This window comes from Emys orbicularis, chromosome 13, assembly GCF_028017835.1.
Source record: "Emys orbicularis isolate rEmyOrb1 chromosome 13, rEmyOrb1.hap1, whole genome shotgun sequence".
NCBI lineage: Eukaryota > Metazoa > Chordata > Testudines > Emydidae > Emys > Emys orbicularis.
Genome location: NC_088695.1, coordinates 5,739,842 through 5,764,892, shown reverse-complemented (window position 1 = coordinate 5,764,892; position 25,051 = coordinate 5,739,842). Strand labels below are relative to the sequence as shown.

Here is a 25,051-nt window from a genome sequence, read left to right as displayed (position 1 = left end):
GGCACTATATGTATTCACAGAAGAGTCCCAGCCTTTTAGTTTACCAAGCTATTGGCCTCATACTGAACTACACCTCTACCCCGATATAACGCAACCCGATATAACACGAATTCGGATATAATGCGGTAAAGCAGTGCTCCGGGGGGGTGGGGCTGCGCACTCCAGTGGATCAAAGCAAGTGCGATATAATGCGGTTTCACCTATAACACGGTAAGATTTTTTGGCTCCCGAGGACAGCGTTATATCAAGGTAGAGGTGTACCTCAAAATCCTGTGCCAATGAGTTCCACCGATTAACCATCCAATGCGATTTCTTTACCCTCCAACACGCATTCTCTTTTCCCAGTCACTTCCTTTGCAGGATGGACTCAAGGCAGAAGGAAACCGTCTTCCAGTGGGCAACAGAAACAAGAGGACAATGGAAAGAACAGCAGGAAAGCCTAGCTTCTCTCCCAATTTTGAAAGGCACATCATAAATAAATCTCACCTGATTGGTGTCGGCTCAGTGTTGCTGGTGGACTCCTGGCCTCTGGTTCTCTCCTGGGGGAGGGGGGTATCTAGGCTCCCCCCTCCCCCTTTCAGGGCCTCACTTGAGGACTCAATGCAGGAGAAACAGCAGAAAAGGGCCTCTCCGCCTCCTGAATGGGCCACACAGCTCCCCCTATCCTGGTTCAAAGCTAACACACACACCCCAAGCTTCCCCCACTGAAAGGAGCGGACAAGTTCTGTACTGGTCTCTCCAAGCCTTGAAATAACTCCCCGTCTCTCCTCAAGTGTCTTTCAAGACTCCCAGAGAATCAAGCCATTACAGCCCCTCGGGTCTCTGGGGAGGAGGGCGGCAGCATATACAAGAGTCTGGTTTTCACCGCTCCCGATCAGCGCTGCTGCAGCTTGCCCACAGGTCACGTCGCCTCATCGCTGTTACCGTCCGGCAGCTCTCTGCTCATCCGTGTCTCCTGGTGAGCTCTCACTCCCCAGGCACAAGTTGGTGCACCACCAGTTTCAGGGACAAACCAAAGCCCTGGTGTCCCATCTCCTAAAGTCCCACCAGATCCCAGCCAGCTAGTCTCGTATCCGGGAGGTGGGTACGGAGTGCCATCCTCGTCTCCTTTCAATTCCTTCTTGGCTCTGTGTAACAGACACACAACTGTATTAGACACTGGCTTCCACTCCCGCTCTTTAGTATTAATGCCAACAGGATCAGCCTCCATACTGCCTTTATTCCCCTACTACTCAGGACGGGTAACAGAGGATGAGTATCACTGAGACCTGCTTCCCTGGGTCTGCCTCCCACACAAAAACCTGCTTCTCAGGACAAGGTTTAGTTTCCTGCCTTATAGTCCCAATGTTAACAGCATCTATCACACAGCCAGGGCCCTTCAATCCTATTCCAGTCACATCAACCTCCTCCTCTCCTGGAATATATCCACCTATTATCCCACCCACACTCTGCTCCTATGGATAGCTCCATTTCCTCTCTTGTGGTATATCCACCCAATAATGCCTCCCCAACTATGCTCCAATCATATATCCTCCCAAAATCTTCACTTCCTTGTGAGATGTTTGCCCAATATGCTCCTCCCCAAAGGTCCCCCCCCCCCACTGCTCCCATGGTATGTTGTCTCCACCTACCCTCCTGTACTATATCTGACCAATGTCCCACCTCTACTCACGTCCACCCAATATGCCGCTTCCCCACTGCTCCTGTGGGATTTCCATGTGGTCTCACCTCCTGTACACGCCCCATGGTACATTCGCTCTGCCCTGTCCACCCTGCAGAATCTTTTCCCTCACTCTGCTCCCAAAGGATATTCACCCCAACAACCCCTCCAATCCCATGGGACATTCACCCTAATACAGAGCTCCAGCCCGACGGCACCTTCACCCCATTGGAAACCTCTCTCTTCCCCCCACATAGTAGTATATTTATTCATCCTTGAGTTCCCCAGTCCATCTCTGCCCACCCCCCCCCGGAGATATGGGGTGGGGGGAGTGCCTCCCCCCTAGAGATATGGGAGATATAGGGGGCAGCTCTTTCCCCCTCCCCGGAGATATGGGGGGCAGCTCCTCCCCCCTCCTGAGGCTATGGGGAGCAGCCCCTTACTCCTCCCGCCTGGAGATATGGGGGGCAGCTCCTCCCCCCTCCTGAGCTATGGGGGGCAGCTCCTTACTCCTCCCGCCTGGAGATATGGGGGGCAGCTCCTCCCCCCTCCTGAGGCTATGGGGGGCAGCTCCTTACTCCTCCCGCCTGGAGATATGGGGGGCAGCTCCTCCCCCCTCCTGAGGCTATGGGGGGCAGCTCCTTACTCCTCCCGCCTGGAGATATGGGGGGCAGCTCCTCCCCCCTCCTGAGGCTATGGGGGGCAGCCCCTTACTCCTCCCGCCTGGAGATATGGGGGGCAGCTCCTCCCCACCCCCGCCTGGCGACATGGGGACAGCGCCTTCCCGCTCCGCCTGGAAACATGCGGGGACGCGAGGCGGCTGCTCCTGCCTCCCACCCCCCGCCCCTTCCCCACTGACCCAGAGCCGCCTCAGCAACAGCAGCATCACCACCAGGTTCCAGCCACTTCCGCCTGCCAGCGCCGGAAGCGAACCCATAGCAACCGCTCGACCCGCCCAGCGTCGCCCCAGCCTAGCCCCGCCCCACGTTTTAGGCTGACCACTCCCCCTTCCTTCCCCCTCGCTCGGCCGGGAGTCAAGCCCCCTTCCGAATTTTCCTCGGCCCACGCCCCCAGTAAGAAACTCCCCCCTCATTTACTGGAACGCTGGACACGCCCACATGCGAAACCCCGCCCCCTCCGCCCACCCCAACGGCTCGACCGTGGCGGCGCAGCCAGATCTGGGTTTCCTGCGGAGCAAACCATTCGGATCGGAAGCGGGGGGGGAACGAGAACCCTGCTTCCATTGTAGTTAAAATTACCCCCAGGCGCAAGCTCCATCCCATAACGCTCCCCTTTCTCTCTATGGGATTCACCCCCCAAACACCTTTCTCAGACGGATTTGATGTAACTATCAATGTCTCCCCCAATAGACGGAATGGACGCGCCCAATTCCCCACCTGGAGAGGGGTCTGGAACAGTCCAATCCCACATGGGGGGGGGGGGCTGAATAGTCCTGCAGGAAGGAAGAGGAGGATTCCATCTCCCCTCTTGCAGTGCTGTTACACCTCTTCCCCCGCCGTGCCTATCACGTTGGTGTGGCCGGGAGGGCGAAGCGCTGAGAGTTGGTTTCTTTCCTCCAGATTCCCCTCTACTGGGGGCTGTGGTACGGCCCGAGGGAGGAGGGGTGAAGAGAACCTTTTCTGTTGGGCTGTGGGATCGGGAGGGAGAAACCAAACCAGGCCCCAGCGGGGGTGTGGGGTGAGGCTCACTGCGAACCTAAGGGACTGAATAATGGTTCCTCTCCATTTCTCCTTCCCAGCTCCCATGGCCCCTCCTCCTGCTTCCAACCCCTTGGCCCGCCCCCTGTTTCATGGCCCTCTACCCCTCCTTGGCCACGCCCTCTTGTCTTCTCTCCCTACTTCCTGGCCCCGCCCCTTGCTTCCTGCCCCTCCCCTTTGGGTCCTCCCCCTGCTTCCAGTCTCCTTAGCCCACCCCCCATTGTTCCCAGACCCCTGGATCTCCCACAGATGCTCCTGTCTGTACTGGAGAAAAATTAAACACCTGGCCTATATCCATGCCTGCACCCATGTGCACACATGTCCACACATGTGCGGAGGTACAGACACTCATCGCGTTAGCAAGATCCAACTTACGCAAATTTGCACTTACGGAAAAAGTTCCATAAGCCAGAAATAGGATTTTCAAGTTGCGGAAATTTTTGCGTAACGTATGGGTATACGTTTTCAACTTACGCAAAATTCGAGTTACACAAGGCTTCCCGGAACAGAACGATTGCGTAAGTCGGGGGGCATCTGTATGTGGCATTAGTTGGGAGCCAAATGAACCCTCCCTATTATACATTGGGCTTGGAAGGATTAGGTTTGATCAGTAAACGTCGATTTCACCGTGCACACACACAGCCCCACAAAAAACATTTCCACATCAGTAGTAATCAACATTAACAGACAGGCAACCCAAGAGAAAGGCTGCTTGAGAATTTATTCCAGTTTGATATACGGATATTTCCGTTGTATATTTAGACATGTGATGCGGACAGTGTGTTTTAACGCTGATAAAGCTTTAACGTTTTTGAATCTCAACGCCTATTAACTCATTAAATAATTATTGTCTAACCCCCTTGTTGCTGATCCTGATTAATTCCCACAACTGCAACGATGTAAATCGATAACATTAAAAAATGCCTAAAAATAAAAATTGAAATTATAAAAACATAAAACTGGAATTCTGACAAGCCTGGTGATACACCTGCTAAACCGGAGCGATATTGACAATCTCCCCAGCTGCCCCCTTGTGGATCCGCTAGCAGCTCGTCTCGCTGTCTCGCTCAGTCTGCCTGCCCACGTATGTTTTATTTTTATTTTATGGTCATCATTGTTTTATTGCAGTCATTATTTTATTATCATTCATTGCTTTATAATTAATTAAATACAAACAAAATCATTTTTTTTGCCTAGTGCCAGGGATAGACCCTGACTCCCAGTCTCCTCTCTGCGCTGACCCATTCCCTTCCCAGAGCTGAGAACAGAAGCCAGGAGTCCAGACTCCCACTGGCTTCAAATTCCCTTCTTCTACCTTCCCTTCATCAGCAGCCCCTCTCTAACCACTGGACATTGCTGCCTCCCTGCCACATCTTGAATGGAGCCGATGAGAATGATGTACAGCCCCTTTCAGCCCAAATGATCCTCAAGTCTTTTAAGAAATAGTACAAGGTTACACATCAGGCAAACATCCTTTGTGAAGCTCTTTCTTGGGCAGCGACTTTATTTTCTCCAGAGCTGCTGTTTAAAGAAGATTATTCAGGCAAATATTAAAAGTCATCGCAACAAGAAAGAGTCACAAATTCCCAGGCTCTAAGCTCCTGCTCCGCAAGCCTCAGAGATGAGTGGCCATCCCTGGCACAGAGCTGGTCTCTGTAGACTCTTCCTACATCGATGGGAGGGGTTTTTTCATTGATGTCATTAATTCACCTCTCTGAGAGGCGGTAGCTACGTTGACAGAAGAATTCTTCCTTCGACCTAGCCGTGTCTGCACCGGGGGTTAGATTGAGATAACTGCAGTGCTCAGGGCAAAAACATTTTCACATCCCTGAGCAATGTAGCTAGGTCAATCTAATTTTTAGTACATAAGAACATAACAATGCCCACACTGGGTCAGACCAATGGTCCACCTAGCCCAGTATCTTGTATTTGATCAGTGGCCAATGTCAGGTGGTTCAGAGGGAATGAACAGATCAGGGCAATCATCAACTGATCCATTCCCTGTTGTCCATTCACAGCTTCTGGCAATCAAAGGCTAGGGACATTCAAAGCATGGTTGGGGTTGCATCCCTGGCCATCTTGCCTAATAGTGATTGATGGACCTATCCTCCATGATAGACCAGGACTTAATCTCATCGCTTCCCTGGTCTCTGTCTTGCTGGAAAGGACACAGCTCTTTAATATCTATGCCCACTTTCCCAAGACGCATTGCTGCCCACGCTACAACTCCACAGTCCCTTTGGGCTTTCCGCTTTAGCAGGAGAGACGGGAGGGGAGGTTGGAACCAGAATATGAAGATTTCATGGCAATTGGGATTGGGTGGAAACTGAGGATGGACAGCTCAGAGATGGTGCTCATGTGGGCAACTGTGATGGACAGCCTCTGTCAGGTCAGTTACCAGCTGGAGAGGTGAAGGTTTCTAGCCTTGATGTACGTTAAGAATTGCGCAAGTCACTCAAATCAGCAAACACACTGGTTTTGATTTACACAAGAGAAAAGAATTTGATTCTCCTACAGGAGGGGAAATTTGTTCATTGGGATGTTTAACCTCCTTCCCCCAGTCATTCACCCCATGGGGTAATGATTTGGCCTAATCACTTCTTCCCAAGACCAGGAGAATTTCTTGCAGCATAAAATGGAGGGGGGAACCCCCAAATCTGCAGCCATTTCATATGAACCTTCAACAGCTGAGAGAAAAGGGACAACATTTGAGAGGGTGTGAGATCTCTGTTTGAGACTGAGTGAGTAAAGGGGTCAAATCTGAGAAGAAAGTAGATCAGAGGGAGGTTAACATCCTCCTTTTCTTCATCCACCATGTGGGTCGAGAACTCAAGCCAGCTGGTTCCCTCCAAAAGCAGATGTGGCTTCAACTTAAAATGGGAGGGGGGAAAAAGACCCTAAAGTGGGAGAGTTTCTTTCCCTATATTCAGCAATTAAAGAAAAAAATGGCCAAATCTGTGGAGATTTTAGATCAATATTCTATAATTTAGTGGGAAAGGTGCGCAACTTGAGGAGTCCATAAATTGAGAGAAATTTCTATCAATAGTCAATAAAGAGAAAATCGGAGGGGATTTTAGATCAATATTTGGTAATTGAGAGAAAAGAGGAAAAATCTGAAGGGAAAGTTAATTCAAATGAGTTTAATACCTTCATTAACCCCATCCACAATTTCGAGCAATGATCGGCGTCAGCTTTTTCCCTCCAAATGCCGAAGTAGCTGCAGTTTAACATGAGAATGGGGAAGAAGCCCCCAAACTATCCATATCAGAAAATTAAATAGAAAAGGGGCAACATTGGAGGTTTTTTTTTAGATCAATATTGAATAAAAGAGAATCTGAGGTATATTATATGGGGGGAGCAGTATGGTCTGTGCTGGCTGGATCTGGTGCAGAGAGATGACTCTCAAATGCCCACATCACTCCATCTCCTCCATTCAGAGCCAGGTGCCCAACACTGTCCACCAGGCCTTGAAATGCTCTTCTGCCTTCTGGGGCTCATGGTGAGTGACCTCTGGTTTCCCAGCCCCAGCGCCATGTGTGGACATGAACAGAGACCTTAAAATGCAGACCTCCTAGATGGGAAAGGCTCCATTGTCCATTGCCTGGCCCCCTGAGCCAGCCAGTCCCCCTGGCTTGAGGCTGGATCAGAACTGCTCCTCCATAGAGAACCAAGCCAACCAGTCACAATTCATTTCTCTGGCTCAAGTCCTCTTACTCCCGAATAGCCTCCCCAGCACCCTCCTTAGGGCCCCGTGCACATCCTTGTTCCTCAGGGTGTAGATCAGCGAGTTCAGCATGGGGGCGATGATGCCATAGAAGAGGGAGACCATCTTGCCCCGGTCCTGGGAGTAGCTGGACGGAGGTTGTAGATACATGAAAATGGCCGTGCCGTAGAAGAGCGACACCACGGCCAGGTGGGAGGCGCAGGTGTTGAAGGCCTTGAGCCTGCCCTGGGCTGAGCGAATCCTAAGCACAGCGGCGACGATGTAGCCGTAGGAGACCAGGATGAGGCCCAGCGGCACCAGCAGGAAGATCACACTGACAGCAAAAGCCTCGGCCTCGTTAGCGGAGGTGTCAACACAGGCCAGTTTGAGCAGGGCCGGCACCTCGCAGAAGAAGTGGTCGACCCGGTTCCGCCCACACCGGGGCAGCTGCACGGTCAGGATGGTCTGCAGGATGGAGTTGCCGAAGCCGCTGAACCAGACGGTGGCCGCCATCTGCAGGCAGAGGCGGCGGCTCATGACGATTGTGTAGCGCAGCGGCTGGCAGATGGCAACGTAGCGGTCGTAGGCCATGACGACCAGGAGGAGGCACTCGGTGCAGCCCAGCGAGAGGAAGACGTAGAGCTGGGCCACGCAGCCGGCCCAGGTGATGGACTTGTGGGTGCTGCGGAAGTTCACCAGCATCTGAGGAACGGTGCTGGTGGTGTAGCAAAGGTCCAGGAAAGAGAGGTTGCTGAGGAAGAAATACATAGGGGTGTGGAGACAGGGTTCCAGCCACAAGACCACAATGATGGCCAGGTTCCCCACCAGGTTCATGATGTACAAGACCAGGAACACCACGAAAAGCAGCATCTCCAGGCGTGGTTGGTCCGAGACCCCCAATAGGATGAACTCGAACTGGGAACTCCCGTTCCCTCTTTCCTCCTGCAGGGAGAAGGGACAAAGATAAGGACGAAAGGAGCCCCAACAGCCATACACCAGGGAGACACATTTAAGGGCAGCCCCATTTGCTCTGAATGAACCACGCCCGCTTGGGACTTTGTCATCGAAAATCTGGGCCAGTTGGGTGGCAGGTAGGATCCTTCTGCCAGGGAAATGCTTTGTCGCAGAAAAGTGGTTCTGTGGCACTTAGTGACAAAGGAGGATCCATACATCAGGGAATTAAAGTGTCCTAGAAAACTGGATCTGTGGCAGTTGGTGGGAGCAATAGGATGTGATAGATAAATGGATGCTTAGATTATAAGGTCTTTGGGACAGAGGCTGTTTTATTCTGTATTTGTACAGATCCTGGTCGCAACTGGGGCTCCTAACTATGAACCCAAATTTGAAGCGCTAACTGCCCTCTGCCCCTCTTATGGGTGAAAGAACTGGGTATGGTTAGTCTAGAAGAGAGAAGGTTGAAGGGGGACCTGGTGACAGCCTTCAATTATGTGAAAATTTGTCATAAAGAGAATGGTGATCAATTGTTCTCCATGTCCATTAGGTCAGAAATATGTTTACCAGGCAAGTCTGGGTAAATCAGTTAAACACAAAGGAGTCTAGCCAGGTGTCATCAAAGGCGATGGGCAATCACTTATCAAGTGGCCAGTCTTTGGCAAGGAAGTGGGGCAGGAACAACCCGATCTGCATTGAAGCAAACAACACCATGGCATCTCCTTCACCATTAGACTCCTTGTTTCCGCCCTTGCAGCAGGAATGAACTTTAGCTAGGCAGAACCCTCAAGAAAATGCATATCAAAGGGTGACTGGACTATAAAAGTGAGGGGGAGTAACACCCCAAGGTATCTCTCCCTATCCATCTCTCGCTCTTTCCCCTAAGAAGACAAAAGAAACATTTGGACTTTGGGAGCAGATCTTGTTCTGAGAATTGGCTCAGCAATGTTACTCGGAACATGTGGAAGGGAATTCACCTTGAGCCAAATCTAGTTTGTTAATTTTAGTACTAGGAAGTGTTTTCCCTTTACTTCTCCTGTAACCATTTCTGACTTGAATGTCTTATACCTGTACTCACTTGAAACCTAACTCTTTGTAGTTAAATAAACATGTTTTAGTCCATAATCCAAACTGCATTTAAACTGAATTGTGTGGGTAACTCCATTTAAAGTAGCAAACTGTTGGATATTGATCTCCTTAGAGAGGCAACAGACCTACAATATCTGAACTGCCCAGGAAGGGGCCGGGCAGTGCAGAACCCAAGTCTTGGGGGGGAATTTGGGACTGGGAGTTTCTTGTTGTCACCCTGCAAGTAGTAACCAAGGCTGCAGGAAGCCAGAGTGTGGCTGGTGTTTGCAGACAGGCTGCTGGGGTCAGAGTTGCTGGACCAGGGCTGTGGCTATACACAGACACTCAGGGTGTGACCTGAATGCTGTCAGGCTGCTTGTAAGCGACCCAGGTTGGAAGCTACAAGAACAAAACATTGTGCGGCAGCCAAGGTAGCAGGGCAGGAGTGACCCAGCCCCTCATTAGTCTGGATTGCACCCCAGAATCCTACGAGCAGTTAGAGCTGGGGTTTCCAAAGCAGCTTTAAGGAATGATGCACCCAAATCACACTGATTTTCAGGGGGATTATGGGTTCAGATAGGGCTAAATATGCAGATAGGCACCAAGTGGGATTTTCCAAAAAAATTTCTAACTCCCTTTGGTCTCAATAGGAGTTAGGCACCTACCACCCTTCTGCACTTCCAGGCACCTAAATCCCTTTGTAAATGTGGCCCATGCTTCCTACCGGCCCTAAGCTCCTTTACCCAAACCACTTACAGTGGGGTTGCCCGTGGGCTTATGTTAAGCACGTGCGTAGATCTTTGCAGGATCAGGGCCCCTCACGGGACAACAGGTTTACACGGCACTTTACAAACACCGTCCTGCAGACCCTCGCCCAGGTGATTAACTACTCACCTGTGCAAAGTTATCCCTGCATGTTTGTGGGTTAGGGGCCCCTGGATTCCAACCCTAATCAAATCTACCAATCGATGGCACTTGTCTGCCCCCCAGCACCATAGTATCTCAGCACCTAACAATCTCTAGTGGGTTTATCCTCACATCACCCCTGGGAGGCAGGGAAGTTTTATCAGACCCATCGGACAGAGCTAAGAAATCTAACCATCCCACATGCTCCCCAGCTCCTGGACCCTCCCCAGTAATAAGCATGAACGAGTGGTGGAAAAAAACCCAGACTCACCTCCATTCACCTCCAGCTCTGCTCTGCCCAGTTCCCCCCTGCCCAGGCAGCTCCGGGCGGCTCAGATGCTCCGATGCCAGGGCAGAGTCTGGAGTCTCTGCTCCCCTGCACTGAGCCCCCCAGTCCCTGGGATGAGGCAGCCCCGAGCTATGAAGCTGAATGTCTAAGGATGTTCTGGGGGCAGAGAGACCAGCTAAGTTTGCCCCCTGTCGTGGGTCAGCACCATCCACATCTGGCTCTGGAAGCCCATAGGCTGCAGGTGTTGCCACCCCCCACACTGCTGGGGCTTTGGGGTGGGTCTCAAAAGGAGGAGAATGTGGCAAGCTGGATGCTCAGAGCCAGTGTTGCATGGTCACAGGGTACCCCCTCTGCCTCCCAGGAAACAAGCCCAGTCACTGTGTGAGTGAAGTTCCTGCGGGCAGGTTGCCTCAGGCTAGGAGGGATACCCTGAGCCTCTCTCAGCTGGCAGGGTCTCCTAGAAGCCCAGAGACCACAGTGATGGAACGAAAGAAATCCCAGAGATGGGGAGGAGAGAGAGAGATGGATAGAGGGAGAGGAATGGAGAAAGAGTGTGGATGGACTGATGGATGCCAGACGTGCACGGACAGGAAAAGAGAGGGAGAGTCCGAGAGAGGAGAGGATGGATGAGAGGTGAATTGTTAGGACAGAAAGAGAGATAGAGAGAAGGATGGATAAAAGGAGCAATAAAGAGACAGATAGAAGAGCAGAGAGATCTGCAGAGAGAGGGATGGATAGAAGGCTGGAGGGTGGAGAGGTAGATGGATAGAAGGATAGAGACGGAGGGAAAGAGAGATGGACGAGCAGAAGGATAGCGAGTTGGGGAGAGACCCAGCGAGCTGGATAGATCTGGAGAAGTACAGTGGATGGCTGGAAGGAGGTAGGATCCCAGGCTGTGTCCCTGCTCCCTGACCTACCCCAGCCCTGGTGTCACACTACGCCTGGGCTGCCCCAGCTCCGAAGCACAGCTGAGAAGGGCCCTGTGTCTCTGTGACTGTGGGAGGTTCCTCCTTGTGCAGCTCACGATTGCTGTCCCTGAGTGCATGGGGCCGTGGGTGAAGGGGAGGGAGCAGGCAGGGCCCTTATGGACGTTGGAGCCAGGAAGGGGGCGGGAGATGTGACTCCCTGAAGCCTCCTGGGGGCTGGGACTTGGCTGGTGAGGTTTGCGATGCCCCAGGGACCCCGTGCCCCCAATTGGCCAGGAGACTGCTCCAGCAACGCCGTCTAGGGGAGAGTGGCCTGGGGAGGAGTGACACCAGCCCCTGAGCAATGCACCAAGATTGGGGCCACACCCCCGGCTCTAGTCTCAGCCCCATCTGTCCCGAGGGCTCCCCTAAACCCCTGGTCTCATCTCCCAGCCCTCAGACCCATCGCTGGCGTTGTGACCCCAGCCCAAGCCCTGACTAGCTGGCCAGTGATCTGGGGCAGGGAGACATGGGGTAACTGGATTCGCTGCCCAGTGATCTGTCTGGCAGAGGCAGAGGGCAGGACAATTGCCCCGATGGGTCATTTCTCTGATCTCAGTCAAGCCTCTCTCCTTTCTGTCCCCGCCCTTAGCTGGTGAGCCTGGACTCTCCGCTGTGTCACCTCAATCAGTTCCGTGGCAGCTCCGTGCAAACAGACCCAGCCCCTACCTGCAACAGAGGAAGATCTGGGAGCTGCCTGGTGCCGACCGCCCCCTGAGGAGCTAGGGCCCAGGGGCTGGGTGCTGTTGCCCCAGGGCACCTCATTAGGCATCGGGGTGCAGCGCAACGGGCATTTTTAGCACGTCGGCTCCCACTCGCAGCTGATGCGTCGAGAGGGGACTCTGGGTCTCATTAAAGACACTTGCTGTTTGTGACACAATGGCATTGACAAGCCCACAGGGGCCAGGCAGGTCATTAACATTTTTTTCTGTGCCAGGTTGAGAAGTCAATCAAAGGGTGTGTTCCACATGCTGGGGAGGAGCCCAGCACAAAGACATCTAACAGGAACGTACCAGTCCCCAGGCTGGATTGCACCCGGGTCCTTCCAAACCCCCTCCAAGGCTGGCCCAGCTTCAGGGGACGTGTCAACACTCGCCTCATGGACAGCTGAGAAATGTCTTACTGACCCCTGTCCTTCCGTGATTCACTTACACCTTAGGGAATGACACCTCTACAATCGCCTCATGCCCAGACGTTTTCAAAACCATGAGCTCAGCCATGATCTAGGGATGGGATATGGGGCCTTTTTTCCTCTAGGGGGCTCCGGCCCAGTCCCAAGTCGAGGAGACTGGCTGCGACATGTGTTTATATCAGGGGTTCTCAAACTTGTTTTGCTGGGCCCCTCTTTGAAAATATTTCAGGCTGTGATGACCCACCCACACACATACACACTTGGTACCAGACATCGCTTTCCCAACATCAGTGCAGATCCCTCCAGAGCTAAGTAACCGTACTCCACTCTTAGGCCTGGTCTCGGGGCAGGGGGGGGAGGGGGAGATCAATCTAAGACACGCAACTTCAGCTACGAGAATAGCGTAGCTGAAGTCGACGTATCTTAGATCGACTTAGAATTACTTACTTCGCGTCCTCGCGGCGCGGGATCGACGGCCGTGGCTCCCCCGTCGACTTTGCTTCCACTTCTCGCCGAGCTGGAGTTCAGCAGTCGACGGGAGAGCAATCGGAGATCGATTTATCGCTTCTACACTACACGCGATAAATCGATCCCCGATAGATCGATCGCTACCCGCCGATCTGGTGGGTAGTGTAGACGTACCCTTATTTCTGACCTGCTGCTGCTAGTGGTGCTGCCTTCAGAGCTGGGCAGCCGGCCAGAGCTGCCTCTCTCCAGCTGCCCGCGTCTTAAGGCAAGGAAAAAGGGGATCTCATGACCCCCCTACAATAGCCTTGTGACCCCCTTTTGGGTTGGGACCCCCAGGTTGAAAAATGCTGGTCTATATCTTAGCCTTCTGTTCCATTTAGGTGTCTGTGCTGGGCAGATAATTGGGCACTTTCCAGGCTTAAAAATAAACTAAGTCACTAGCTATCTGTTTAAATCCTAATGCTATCTATCTATCTATGTATCTATCTATCTATCGCAGGGTTGTTGTAGCCATGTTGGTCACAGGATATTAGAGACACAAGGTGGGTGAGGTAATATCTTTTACTGGACCAACTTCTTCATGTAGTTCCACAGCTTGTCTCTCTCACCAACAGAAGTTGGTCCAATAAAAGTTACTGCCTCACTGACCTCGCCTCTCTAACCTCTATCTCAGGGGTAGGCAACCTCTGGCTCGTGTGCCGAAGGCGGCACGCGAGCTGATTTTCAGTGGCACTCGCACTGCCCGGGTCCTGGCCACCGGTCTGGGGAGCTCTGCATTTTAATTTAATTTTAAATGAAGCTTCTTAAACATTTGAAAACCCTTATTTACTTTACATACAACAATAGTTTAGTTATATATTATAGACTTATAGAAAGAGACCTTCTAAAACCGTTAAAATGTATTACTGGCACACGAAACCTTAAATTAGAGTGAATAAATGAAGACTCGGCACACCACTTCTGAAAGGTTGCCAACCTCTGCTCTATCTGTATATCTAGCCCCTTAGCCTGCGGGTCGAGCTATCTAAACTTCAGTCAATGCAGAGAGCCCAGAGAATGAAATGCAGCTGGGGCATAGTTAGTAACTCAGGCATTCAGCCTTCAGGTGGGAGAGGTGAGATCCACCACTACAGAGCAAAGGCAGGGACGGCCAATTCAACCCAGAGACATCGGAGCATAAAGGGAAGATTGAGCCAAAAGAACAACTCCCTCAGCCGAGACGCACAGACCAAGATTTACAAAAGCGACTGGTGATTTTGGGTAACCACTTCGACGCAGTTTCTAGGCCTCCAGAGGAGCAGAGACCCGAGCGGAGGAAGGGCTAGCTTGTCTTCCTCTCTAGCTATGGGCTCATCTTTTCCAGGGGTAGTACCCAACCATGGGGGTAAGAAATGTTTTATTTTTCATGAAAGCTGATATTCCGGTGTAATCTCAGAACTCCAAAGTCTGGTCTACACTACAGACCTATATCGGTATAACTACATCACTCAGGGAGGTGAAAAAATCCACACCCTTGAGTGACACAGTTATGCCAACCTAACCCCCCCTGTAGACAGTGTTATGTCGGGAGGAGAGCTTCTATCAACATAGCTACCGCTGTTGGCCGCTCGAGGGGCTCGAGGGGACATCAAAGGTCCGTGGCCCGGTGTGCTTGGCACCAATGAAGACACCGAGGGGAGAAAGCAAGCCAAGTTTATTTCAGAGCTCTGAAATGGCACTAGGAGACCAGCATGTCTCAAATCCAGTGCAACAAATACAAATAACGTTTACCTTTTATACCCCAAACTGTTCGCATACATCTCTTTGTCTGGCTGTTCTCCCACCCCTCCCTTCCAGACAACTGTTACAATAAGCTTGTGAGAAAACTTTCCCAGTCTCTGCGACCTTGAATTAGACATCTGCAAACTAACTACCCCTGCTCCTTATCTCTATTATTTCTGCTAGTGTGAGTAAAACTGCAGCCATCTGCTAGAAACGCTGACCAATACATTTCTGCTTTGGCCTGCTACAGAGCATGTAAAGCAGTAAACACAGAAGTAGGTGAGAGTTCACAAGATGGAGTTTGGGGGTTCAGATAGACCCAGAGCAAGAGAGTTTCATCGACACTTTGGTCTTCCGCTCTCCCGAGATACCTGGTAGCTATGCCTAGTGGACCCCAACACCGCCTCTCAGGGAGGTGGGTTAACTACACCGATGCGAGTGCTCTCTCCTGTCGGCGTAGAGAGGCTCCATCAAAGCAGTGCAGCTGTGATGATGCAGTGTTGTAAGTGTAGACGTGCCCCAAGAGTTGGTGGGTTGCAGGGTTGGAGGAGGGCAGAGGACTTGTATGGATTGGGGAGGGCAGGTTGTTTCTTTGGGGTGGGAGAAGGCAGGAGAGTTGGGAAGAGTGGAAGTGGGCAGAGAGCAGAAAGGTCCATGTGGGCAGGGAAGATGCTACAGAATCCAAGGGAGACACAGATGATTCCATGCCCAACTGCGGCCCCAGATCAGGTCCCCTGAGAGGTCGGGTTCCTCCCCAGCACTCTCCGCAGGGCCCCGTGCACCTCCTTGTTCCTCAGTGTGTAGATCAAGGGGTTGAGCATGGGGGTCACCATGGTGTAGAAGAGCGAGACGAGCTTGCCCCGGTCCTGGGACGGGTGCAGCAGGTACATGTAGCTGGCCGTGCCATACAAAAGCGACACCACGGCCAGGTGGGAGGTGCAGGTGTTGAAGACCTTGCGCCTGCCCTCGGCCGAATGCATCCTCAGCACGGCGGTGCCGATGTAGCCATAGGAAACCAGGATGAGGCCCAGCGGCAGCAGCAGAAAAAACACACTGCTGGCGAGGAGCTCAGCCATGTTGGTGGAGGTGTCGGCGCAGGCCAGCTTGAGCAGGGCCGGCACCTCGCAGAAGAAGTGGTCGATCTGATTCCTCCCACACCAGGGCAGCCGCAGAGTCAGCAACGTCTTCACCAGTGCGTTGCCAGAGCCGCTCAGCCAGGTGGTAACCGCCATCTGCAGGCAGAGGCGGCGGCTCATGATGGCCGTGTAGCGCAGCGGCTGGCAGACAGCGGCGTAGCGGTCGTAGGCCATGACAGCCAGCAGGAGGCACTCGGTGGAGCCCAGCGAGAGGGAGATGTAGACCTGGGCCATGCAGCCGGCCCAAGAGATGGACTTGCGGGCGCTGCGGAAGTTCACCAGCATCTGGGGGCCAAGGCTGGTACTGTAGCAAAGGTCCAGGAAGGAGAGGTTGCTGAGGAAGAAATACATGGGCGTGTGGAGACAGGGGTCCAGCCATGAGACCACGATGATGGTGGTGTTTCCCAGCAGTGTCATGACATAGGAGATTAAGATGAGCACAAAAAGCAGCAGCTCCAATTGTGGCCGGTCAGACACCCCCAGCAGGATGAATTCCCCCAAGGAGCTTTGGTTTCCCTCTTCCCATGCCACTTCGCTGTAACCCATCTGAAAAATAACCTGCATTAAGGAGATTTGTAATAATTGATCATCGGAGTGGTAACAGAAGTGGGTGTTTTGGGATGGTGACCGTGAATCCTGGAAGGGGTAGATAGCTATTTACACTGATTGAGTAGATATGGGAAGGGCTGGGATGGTAGGTTTGTGAGTATTGGTAGCAGTAGTGAGATCTCTGTTAGTATTGGTGCCAGCAGGGTGATACACTTTTATGCTGCTCTGACTGTGTTTACACTAGGGCTTTTGCCAGTATAGAAATGTCGCTAAAAATCACACCCCGTAACTGACATTACTATACCAGCAAAAGTTTGCAGTGTAGACCTGGCCTCGTAACTTAGGCATGTTCCAAAGCTGTAAGAGAGACTTGTCTCTATGACTCCAGGCTGGTCAGGGGGAAATGAGGATTTGGGGATTCGGCAAATACTAAGAGAGTGGATTGGGGCGAGATGAGGATGGTGGATTAGGAACCATCTGTTTTAACAGTAGGGAATTTCATTTGGGAACCATGAATCCTGGGGCTAGTGGAGAGAGTAGATTGGCAAGAGGCTGGAATGATGGGTTTGTGAGTAGTGGTAACAGCAGTGGGCTCCCAGCTAGCACTGGAGGCAGTGGTGGGATCCAGAGCAAGTGTTTTAGAGAAGCAATGGTTCATCCGCTCAAAACAGAGAGTGGTTAGCTATGCTGTATATCTACAGTTTGATAGCCAGGAATTCTGGCTGGTGGAGACAGATGATTGTTCAGGGGGCCAGCTACACAAAAGGAAAGTTCATTCAGAAGGGACTGGGATGGTGGTTTTTCAAACAATTGGTGTCACAGGGTACGTCTTCACTACCCGCCGTATCGGCGGGTAGCAATCGATTTATCCGGGATCGATATATCGCGTCTTGTTAAGACGCGATATATCGATCCCCGAACGCGCTCACCGTCGACTCCGGAACTCCACCAGAGCGAGCGGCGGTAGCGCAGTCGACGGGGGAGCCGCGGCCGTCGATCCCGCACTGTCTGGACCCCAGGTAATTCGATCCAAGATACTTCGACTTCAGCTACGCTATTCGCGTAGCTGAAGTTGCGTATCTTGGATTGATCCCCCTCCCCCAGTGTAGACCAGCCCACAGATGGGTTCTTCAGCAGGTATTTTGGTTTGGTCCTCATGAATCCTGGGCAGCCAGGGGAAGTGAAGATTCAGAAGTGCCTAGATACACATTGAGAAAGGATTTGGAGGGGCTGGAATGGTGGATTTGTGAGCATCACAAAAAAGAACTAGGTAAGTTCCTGGCGTATAGGTCCATCAATGGCTATTAGCCAGGATGGGCAGGATGGTGACCTTAGCTCTGTTTGCCAGAAGCTGGGAATGGGCGACCGGGGATGGATCACTTAATGATTACCTGGTTTGTTCATTCCCTCTGGAGCATCTGGCAATGGCCACTGTCGGAAGACAGGATACTGGGCTAGATGGACCTTTGGTCTGACCCAGTGTGGCCGTTCTTATGTTCTTATCATTGGGATCCACAGGAGGTGTTGACAAGAAGTAAATAGTGACTAAAACCAGGGAATAATTCAGTATATTCCAAATCTGTACACAAACGTGGCCACCAGGAGTCCTGCATAGTCAGGCCAGCTGAGGATATAGGAGGGAGGTACCTGCACAGAGAGTGGATTTGGAACATAAGAATGGCCAGACTGGGTCAGACCAAAGGTCCATCTAGCCCAGTATCCTGTCTTCCGACAGTGGCCAGTGCCAGGTGCTTCAGAGGGAATGAACAGGTAATCATCAAGTGATCCATCCCAGCTTCTGGCAAAGAGAGACTAGGGACACCATCGCTACCCATCCTGGCTAATAGCCATTGCTGGACCTATCCTCTATGAACTTATCTAGTTCTTTTTTTAACCCAGTTATAGTTATAAGAGAGGGACAGTGCGTTTGGGATCATTGGTGTGAGTGGTGGGGTCTGGCAGGGTTTGGTTGTGGTCACATCCTGTCTCAGTTGGGTCAGAGAGTGATGATATTTGAAGCCAAACCCTGTAACAATTTCCATGAGCACTGGTTCAGTTTTGGCAACTTTCTTGGTATGGCCGTGTTATCAGGATGGAAGACCAACGAATTACGAAGAGTCCAAGAAGCGCCACTATACATAGCGGGCATCGATGTGCTTACCAAAAGCTACGACGGCACAGAAAGAGTGCCCATGATGGCCAAAAACTGAATATCCAGCCAGACCACCTTAAGAACCAAGCTAGAGATTGACCCAGGTGGTCAATGGCTACATCGAATCGTAGAATCATAGAATTGTAGAACTGGAAGGGACCTCAAGAGGTCATTTAGTCCAGTCCCCTGCATCAGTTTGGGATTCACCATGACGATGAGGAAAACCAGCAAAGCAAGCAGAATCAAATGAGCTGGAATACATTTTGTGGCTCAGGAATGGCGTTGGGGCAAGCATCAAGGAGATCTATCTATCTAATCCTATTTCTAAGGCACCCGTTGGTGTGATACCAAGCACTGTATGTATCTGGCATTCATCACATCCTCATTCAGTCCCTTCTCTTTGTAATTCCACATTTCAAACTTCTCCCCGACCCTCGCTTTCATCTTCATCCATCTTCTCCCACATCTCTCCTTCCCTCCTCCAACTCTGTCCGTGTTATCCAAAAGGGCTAAGAATTTTACAAACATATTGGACTTCCAGACAGTAGCATAGGTACCTCCTGAGTCTTTTATACCTCCAAATAAATAATGGCATCCCTCCATATAAACCTTGGAAAGGAGAAAAGGAGGAGAAGAGAAATCTAAAGAGAGACAGACCAGGGCCAGAAGGATGTCCGTGATGGTGGTCAGATGGCTCCACCATCTGCTCTGTTCTTTTAAAACTGTTTTTAGCAAGAAAAATAAAGTAGGGGAAAGTTGAAATGGACGAAGACCTCATCAGCATATTTGACAGCAGAGAGACAAAGTAGATGAGGTAATATCTTGTTTTGGACCAATTCTTGTTGGTGGATGGGACCGGCTTTTGAGCGACACAGAACTCTTCCTCTGGTCTGGAGAAAAGCTTGAAAGCTTGTCCCTTCCTCCAACAGAAGTTGGTTCAATCAAAGATATCACCTCCCCCACCTTGCCTCACTCATATCCTGGGACCAACACGGCTACAACAACCAGGCGGACATTTGATAGCAGTCAGTTGATAAATGCACTGGCTCCCTGGTTTCTGAAAAGTCAGGATGAGCTGGGAAGGGACTGGAGGAGTGATGGGAAAACAGCCTCAAGCGAGACTGCTCTTCCAGGAAAGGGAACAAGACTGAACCCAGCCAATGCTCTCTGCTCATTCTACCTGCAGGCCCTAACTCAATGGAGATGGCTTTGGTAGGACGGGAGAACTGGTGGCATGATGACAAGGGAAGAGTCTAAAGAGCAAAAGGCGAGCAGTTGAAAGGGGATGGGGAGAGATAGTCCATGTACTTGACCTTGTGGACGAAGGCCCAGGAGATCTGTTACTAGGGTGACCAGCTAGCAAGTGTGAAAAATCAGGCCGGGGGTGGGAGGTAAGAGGTGCCTATATAAGACAAAGCCCCAAATACCAGGAATGTCCCTAGAAAATCAGGACATCTGGTCCCCCTACCTGTCACATGCTGCCTGGGTGACCCCGGACAAGTCACTTCATCTCTGTGCCCATTCTCTAAAGTGTGAATAATAATTCTTCATTTCCCCCCTCTTTATTTTCTTGCCTCCCTACATAGGGGCACAGACTGTGAGTCTGTGCAGCGCCCGGCACAACGGGGCCCTGATCTCAGCTGGGGCAAGGACTGTCTCTCGCTGTGTGTCTGTGCAGCGCCCGCCACAAAAAGTGCCCTGATCAAGATGGGGACTTCTCTGTTCAAGCATAATATAGCTCCAGTTTGCACCCACTGGGGATGTGCCCCAGAGAAAGTCAGCAGGAAAGCAAGGAAACTTTAGGAGAAAAACAACAAGGAGTCTGGTGGCACCTTAAAGACTAACAGATTTATTTGGGCATAAGCTTTCGTGGGTAAAAACCTCACTTCTTCGGATGCATCCGAAGAAGTGAGGTTTTTACCCACGAAAGCTTATGCCCAAATAAATCTCTTAGTCTTTAAGGTGCCACCAGACTCCTTGTTGTTTTTGTAGATACAGACTAACACGGCTACCCCCTGATACTTTAGGAGAAAAGCAGCGGGAATGGGTTACAAATTAAAACCAGTCCTGGCCTTCCAATGAGATCCACAAACCCCCTGGCCTCCAGCAAGACACTGTGTAGCCACAGCCACTGGTGCCAGTGGATCTACATGCAGGACTGGGGCCACAATCTCTGTACCATCAACAGGCCCTTGCTTGTACCGAGCCAGATTTGTGGGGGGATCTTCACTAAATCTGATCAATCTATCTGTATAGCACCATGTTATCCCCAATCCATCCATTAGCCCGTCCCCCTCATTATAGATTAACCCTGATCAATAACGTCTCTCTCTCTCTCCATTCATTCTGCGGTTCCCGTCCCCTTCCCGTACTCCATCTATTTCAAACCCCCTTCCCCCTGGACTCACCTTCCTTCACCTCCGGCTCGGTTCTCCCCAGATCCCTCCTGCCCGGGCAGCTCTGATGCCAGGGCAGAGTCTGGAGTCCCTGCTCCTCTGCGCTGAGCCCCCACTCCAGTGAGGCCCTGGGACGTGAGGCAGGTCCAAGCTTTGGCACTGAATGTCTAAGTGGGACCAGCTAACCCCGTCCCCCTGCTATGGGGCAGCACTGTCCGCCTCTAGCTCTGGAAGTGCAGAGGCTGCAGGGGGTTGCCCCACATGCTGCTGAGGCCCTGGGGGGTCTCAAGAGGAGGGGAATGGGGCAAACTGGATGCTCAGAGCCAGGGTCGCAGGATCTCGGGCTCCCCCCGCCCCATCCCAGAAGCCAGGGCCACTTGGTGTGTGAACGAGGGACCTGGAGGAAGGAAAGACTCCCCCAGCACAGGTGCCCCAGCCAGGCAGGGCTGCCCTGAGCCTGTCTCAGCTGGAAGGGGCTCCTAGGAACCCAGACATCACAGTGATGGAGTAAGAGAAACCCCAGAGACGGCTGGGGGAGAGAGCTGGGGAGAGGGAGACGCACACACACACACTTATTGTGGATGGAGCGATGGATGCTAGATGTGGACGGGCAGGGAAAGAGAGGAAGAGACAGAGAGAGAGAGATGGATACAGAGAAAGAGAGGGAGAAGAGAATGGATAGAAGGATACAGAGAAGGGTGGATAAGCAGAGAAATAGCCGGCAGGAAAAGCAGAGAGAGATGCAGAGAGACGGTGGGGTAGAAGGATGTGGAGGGGGAGAGACGGATGAACGGAGGGAGACAGAGCAGGAGAAAGTGGCAGAATGCTGGAGGGAATAAGACGGCTAGAGGCTGGTAGGAGGGATGGCTCCACAGCCTCTGTCCCTGATCGCTGCCCTAACCCCGCCCTGGTGGTGGCTCTGGGCTCATGGGGATGATATCTCCATGTGCCTGGGCTGGCGTAGCTCCTCGGTGCAGCCCTGTCAAGGCTCCTCCCTGCACAGCTAAGGAGCCCGTCCTCGACTCTAGGGCCGTTAGGGGGGGAGAGACTTAGGTATTTTATGGGCATCGGAATCAGGAGGGGGAGGCCTCCCTGCAGCCTCCCCAAAGGGCTGGGACTCGGCTGGCGATGTCTGTAGAGCCCCAGGGACCCCATGCCCCAAAGGGGCCGTGAGATACAACATGGGGGGACGGGTGCTGGGGAAGTGACCACTACCCCCCCATCCCCCGCCACCAGGATCACTCCCCTCCCTTTAGGACATGGCCCCGTCTGCGCCAACGGCTCCGCTCGACCCCAGGGCTTGTTTCTGGGAGTGTGAACGCAGTCCAGGCCCTGCAGCCCACAGAACCCTGGAGCAGAGACTGTCCCTTTAAGTGGGGGAGTGAGTCGAGCCAGGACAGTTCTCAGAATGCGCTGAAAGCAGAGCACGGTGGGGCAGTCTGGCAGTCAGAGCTGGGAGCCCGGACTCCTGGGCTCTCTCCCTGTCACTGGGAGGGGAGTTGGGTCTAGTGGGTTAGAGAAGGAGGAGCTGGGAGCCCAGACTCCTGGGTTCTATCCCTATTGCTGGGAGCGGAGAGGGGTCCAGGGGGTTAGAGCAAGGGAGGAGGTGACCTATGTGTCGGGACTCATGGGATGTGTTCATTACTCTACTATTGATCCCGATCAGTCCTTCAAGTCAGGGCATCTCTTTGTTGCAGTACCCACGCTCCCAGCCTTCCCTTCACTAACCACCGAGGGGAACTATGAGGACCACCTCCAAGTGTCGGAAAATCACCAGCCCTCCCGACAAAGCGGGAGAGGAATGTGTACGGGGTCCCCGGAAACTGTGAACACTGAGCCACTGGATGGAGTTCAGGAGGTCTGTCCCTCTGGCCGGGCAGCATGGTCTAGGTCAGGGGTCGGCAACCTTTCAGAAGCGGTGTGCCGAGTCTTCATTTATTCACTCGAATTTAAGGTTTGGCGTGCCAGTCATACATTTTAACATTTTTAGAAGGTCTCTTTCTATAAGTCTATAATATATAACTAAACTATTGTTGTATGTAAAGTAAATAAGGTTTTTAAAATGTTTAAAATTAAATTAAAATGCAGAGCTCCCCAGACCGGTGGCCAGGACCCGGGCAGTGTGAGTGCCACTGAAAATCAGCTCGCGTGCCGCCTTTGGCACGCATGCCATAGGTTGCCTACCCCTGGTCTCGTGGGTAGGGTGTCCGGCTGGAGATCAGGGCTCTGTTCCTGGCCCTGCCGCTCCCCTCGGACACGCCATTCCCCCTTCTTTGTAAAGTCCTCTAACATCTGCAGCGGGGAAGCAAAATGACTGTTCGTTATTATGGGGACAGGGTCCGTGAGGCTATGGATTTACGGGGACAATGAGGGGAGGTGGGATGCTGGAGTACATAGGCCCAAGGTCTGAGCCAGTATGGAGGGATCTGGGACATGGACTAGATGTTTCAGGGTATGGGCCGGTGGACCAGCTGGCCACTGATCTGGAGCAGAGGGGTGTGACGTACTGGACTGACTGGCCGGCGATCTGTTTGCCACAGGCAGGAGGGCAGCACGCTGGCCCCGAACGCCCCTTGTTTCGATCCGGGGCAGGCATTCTCTCCCTCTGGCCAGCCCCACTGTGGTGACACCTGGACTCGCTACTCTGTCCCCTCCAGGGACGCCGGGGCGGTTCTGCTTAGAGAGAGCCAGCCCCTGCCTGCGACAGAGGAGAGATCGGGAGTGGCTCGGTGCCGAGTTTGCCCTGCGGAGACAAGGCCAAGGTGGGGAGCGTCGGCATCCCAGGGCTCCTTGTTAGGTGCCGGGATGCGTCGTTAGCATCTCGGCTCCTGCTCCCGGCTGGGTCGGGGGTAGGGTGGCGACAGGGGACTCTGCATCTCATCAGAGACACTTGCTATTTGTGACACATCCTCTGATGAGCCCCATGGCGGGCCCACGAGGGCCATTAAAAAGTTTTCTGTCTTTAAGCACTTGGAATGGTTACAGAGTCAATATGAATGGCTCTGCCTACAGCTGGAGTGCCAAGGTGGCTGGCTCAAGGTGGTGGGGAATGAGATTCAGACCCTTCCGCTTGAGGGGGCCCCCAAGTTGCAGGGCTGGCTGGCTGATGATGGCAGGGGATCGGACATGGGGCCTATCCCCTCTTGGGGGCATTGGCTTGGCTCGGGTCTCCGATTGGTTGGCTCAGGGGAGTAGGGGACGAGACACAGGGCCTGTCCGCACACATACACCGAAGCGAGTTACTCCAGGGTCACTGGAGGATTGTTCCTCCCAGGGCTTTTCTCCTGCTCTCAGCCAAGCCCTTGGTTTAAGTGTCCAATAAGATGGTGTCGCGGGGCAAGCACACCCCAGTCTCCCCCGACTCCCCTCAGCCTCAGGACAGTAGGACCTAGAAGCCAGGTCAGTATGGACTAATGACCAGAGTCAATATGGCCGCTCTTTCCTTCAGAGTGGGGTGGCCTAAGGGCCAGAGTCAAGATGGCCACCCTCTCCTTCAGGGTGGTGTGGGGTTAACCTCTGCCCAGAGTGTGGGGTTAACCACTTCCTGCCCGGGGGGGGGGCAAGCACACCCCGCCACAGATGGCTTACCCAGCCTTTCCTGGCAGGAGACGATTCCCCATGGCTCCCAGACCTCCTCGCCATTAGGGAACATTCCCTGATCCTCTGGCGAAAACGACCCCTCTCCCCATCTTATCCCAGTCGCATGCTCCTTGGGTTCCCCTTCTGGTGTCCGGCCCCTCTAAAGGAGCAGGCAGGCTGTACTCAGACCAGAGTCTCACTTTTGTTAAGTTTCTGTTTAGCAGTGTTTAAATCAGCTCTCCCATCTCTCTCTCCTTCTCTGCTGGGTCTCATAGACTCAGGGTATGTCTACACTACGAGGGTATTTCAATTTCACTTAAATCGAATATGTGGAATCGATATTGCAAATTCGAACGTGTGTGTCCACACTAAGGACAGTAATTCGACTTTGTGAGTCCACACTAACGGGGAAAGCGTCGACATTGGAAGCGGTGCACTGTGGGCAGCTATCCCACAGTTCCCGCAGTCCCCGCTGCCCATTCTGTCACTACCGCCCTCCCTCCCTCCCTGAAAGCGCCGGCGGGAAATCAGTTCGCGCACTTTTCTGGTCAGTGACAGCGCGGACGCCACAGCACTGCGAGCATGGATCCCGCTGCGACCATCGCTGCAGTTGTGGCC

At 52.6% G+C, this 25,051-nt stretch overlaps 3 protein-coding genes across 3 annotated transcripts in view; 1 reads left to right on the top strand and 2 right to left on the bottom strand.

The window, feature by feature from the left end:
- LOC135888153 (zinc finger protein 721-like) overlaps positions 1-25,051 on the top strand; it is a 202,873-nt gene that overhangs the window by 81,498 nt on the left and 96,324 nt on the right. The window lies entirely within an intron of this gene.
- LOC135888070 (olfactory receptor 2B2-like) lies at positions 7,079-10,283 on the bottom strand. The gene is made up of 2 exons (XM_065415884.1): positions 10,278-10,283; positions 7,079-8,023 (listed from the first exon to the last, which is right to left on the bottom strand). Exons 1-2 carry the CDS (start codon positions 10,281-10,283, stop codon positions 7,079-7,081), a joined length of 951 nt encoding a protein of 316 aa, XP_065271956.1.
- On the bottom strand, positions 15,347-16,303 carry LOC135888069 (putative olfactory receptor 2B8). Its single transcript, XM_065415883.1, has one exon. It carries the CDS (start codon positions 16,301-16,303, stop codon positions 15,347-15,349), a length of 957 nt encoding a protein of 318 aa, XP_065271955.1.

What these genes read in the sequence shown, in the direction of transcription:
- LOC135888069 (XM_065415883.1), bottom strand. Translation starts at nt 16,303, where the DNA reads ATGGGTTACAGCGAAGTGGCATGGGAAGAGGGAAACCAAAGCTCCTTG.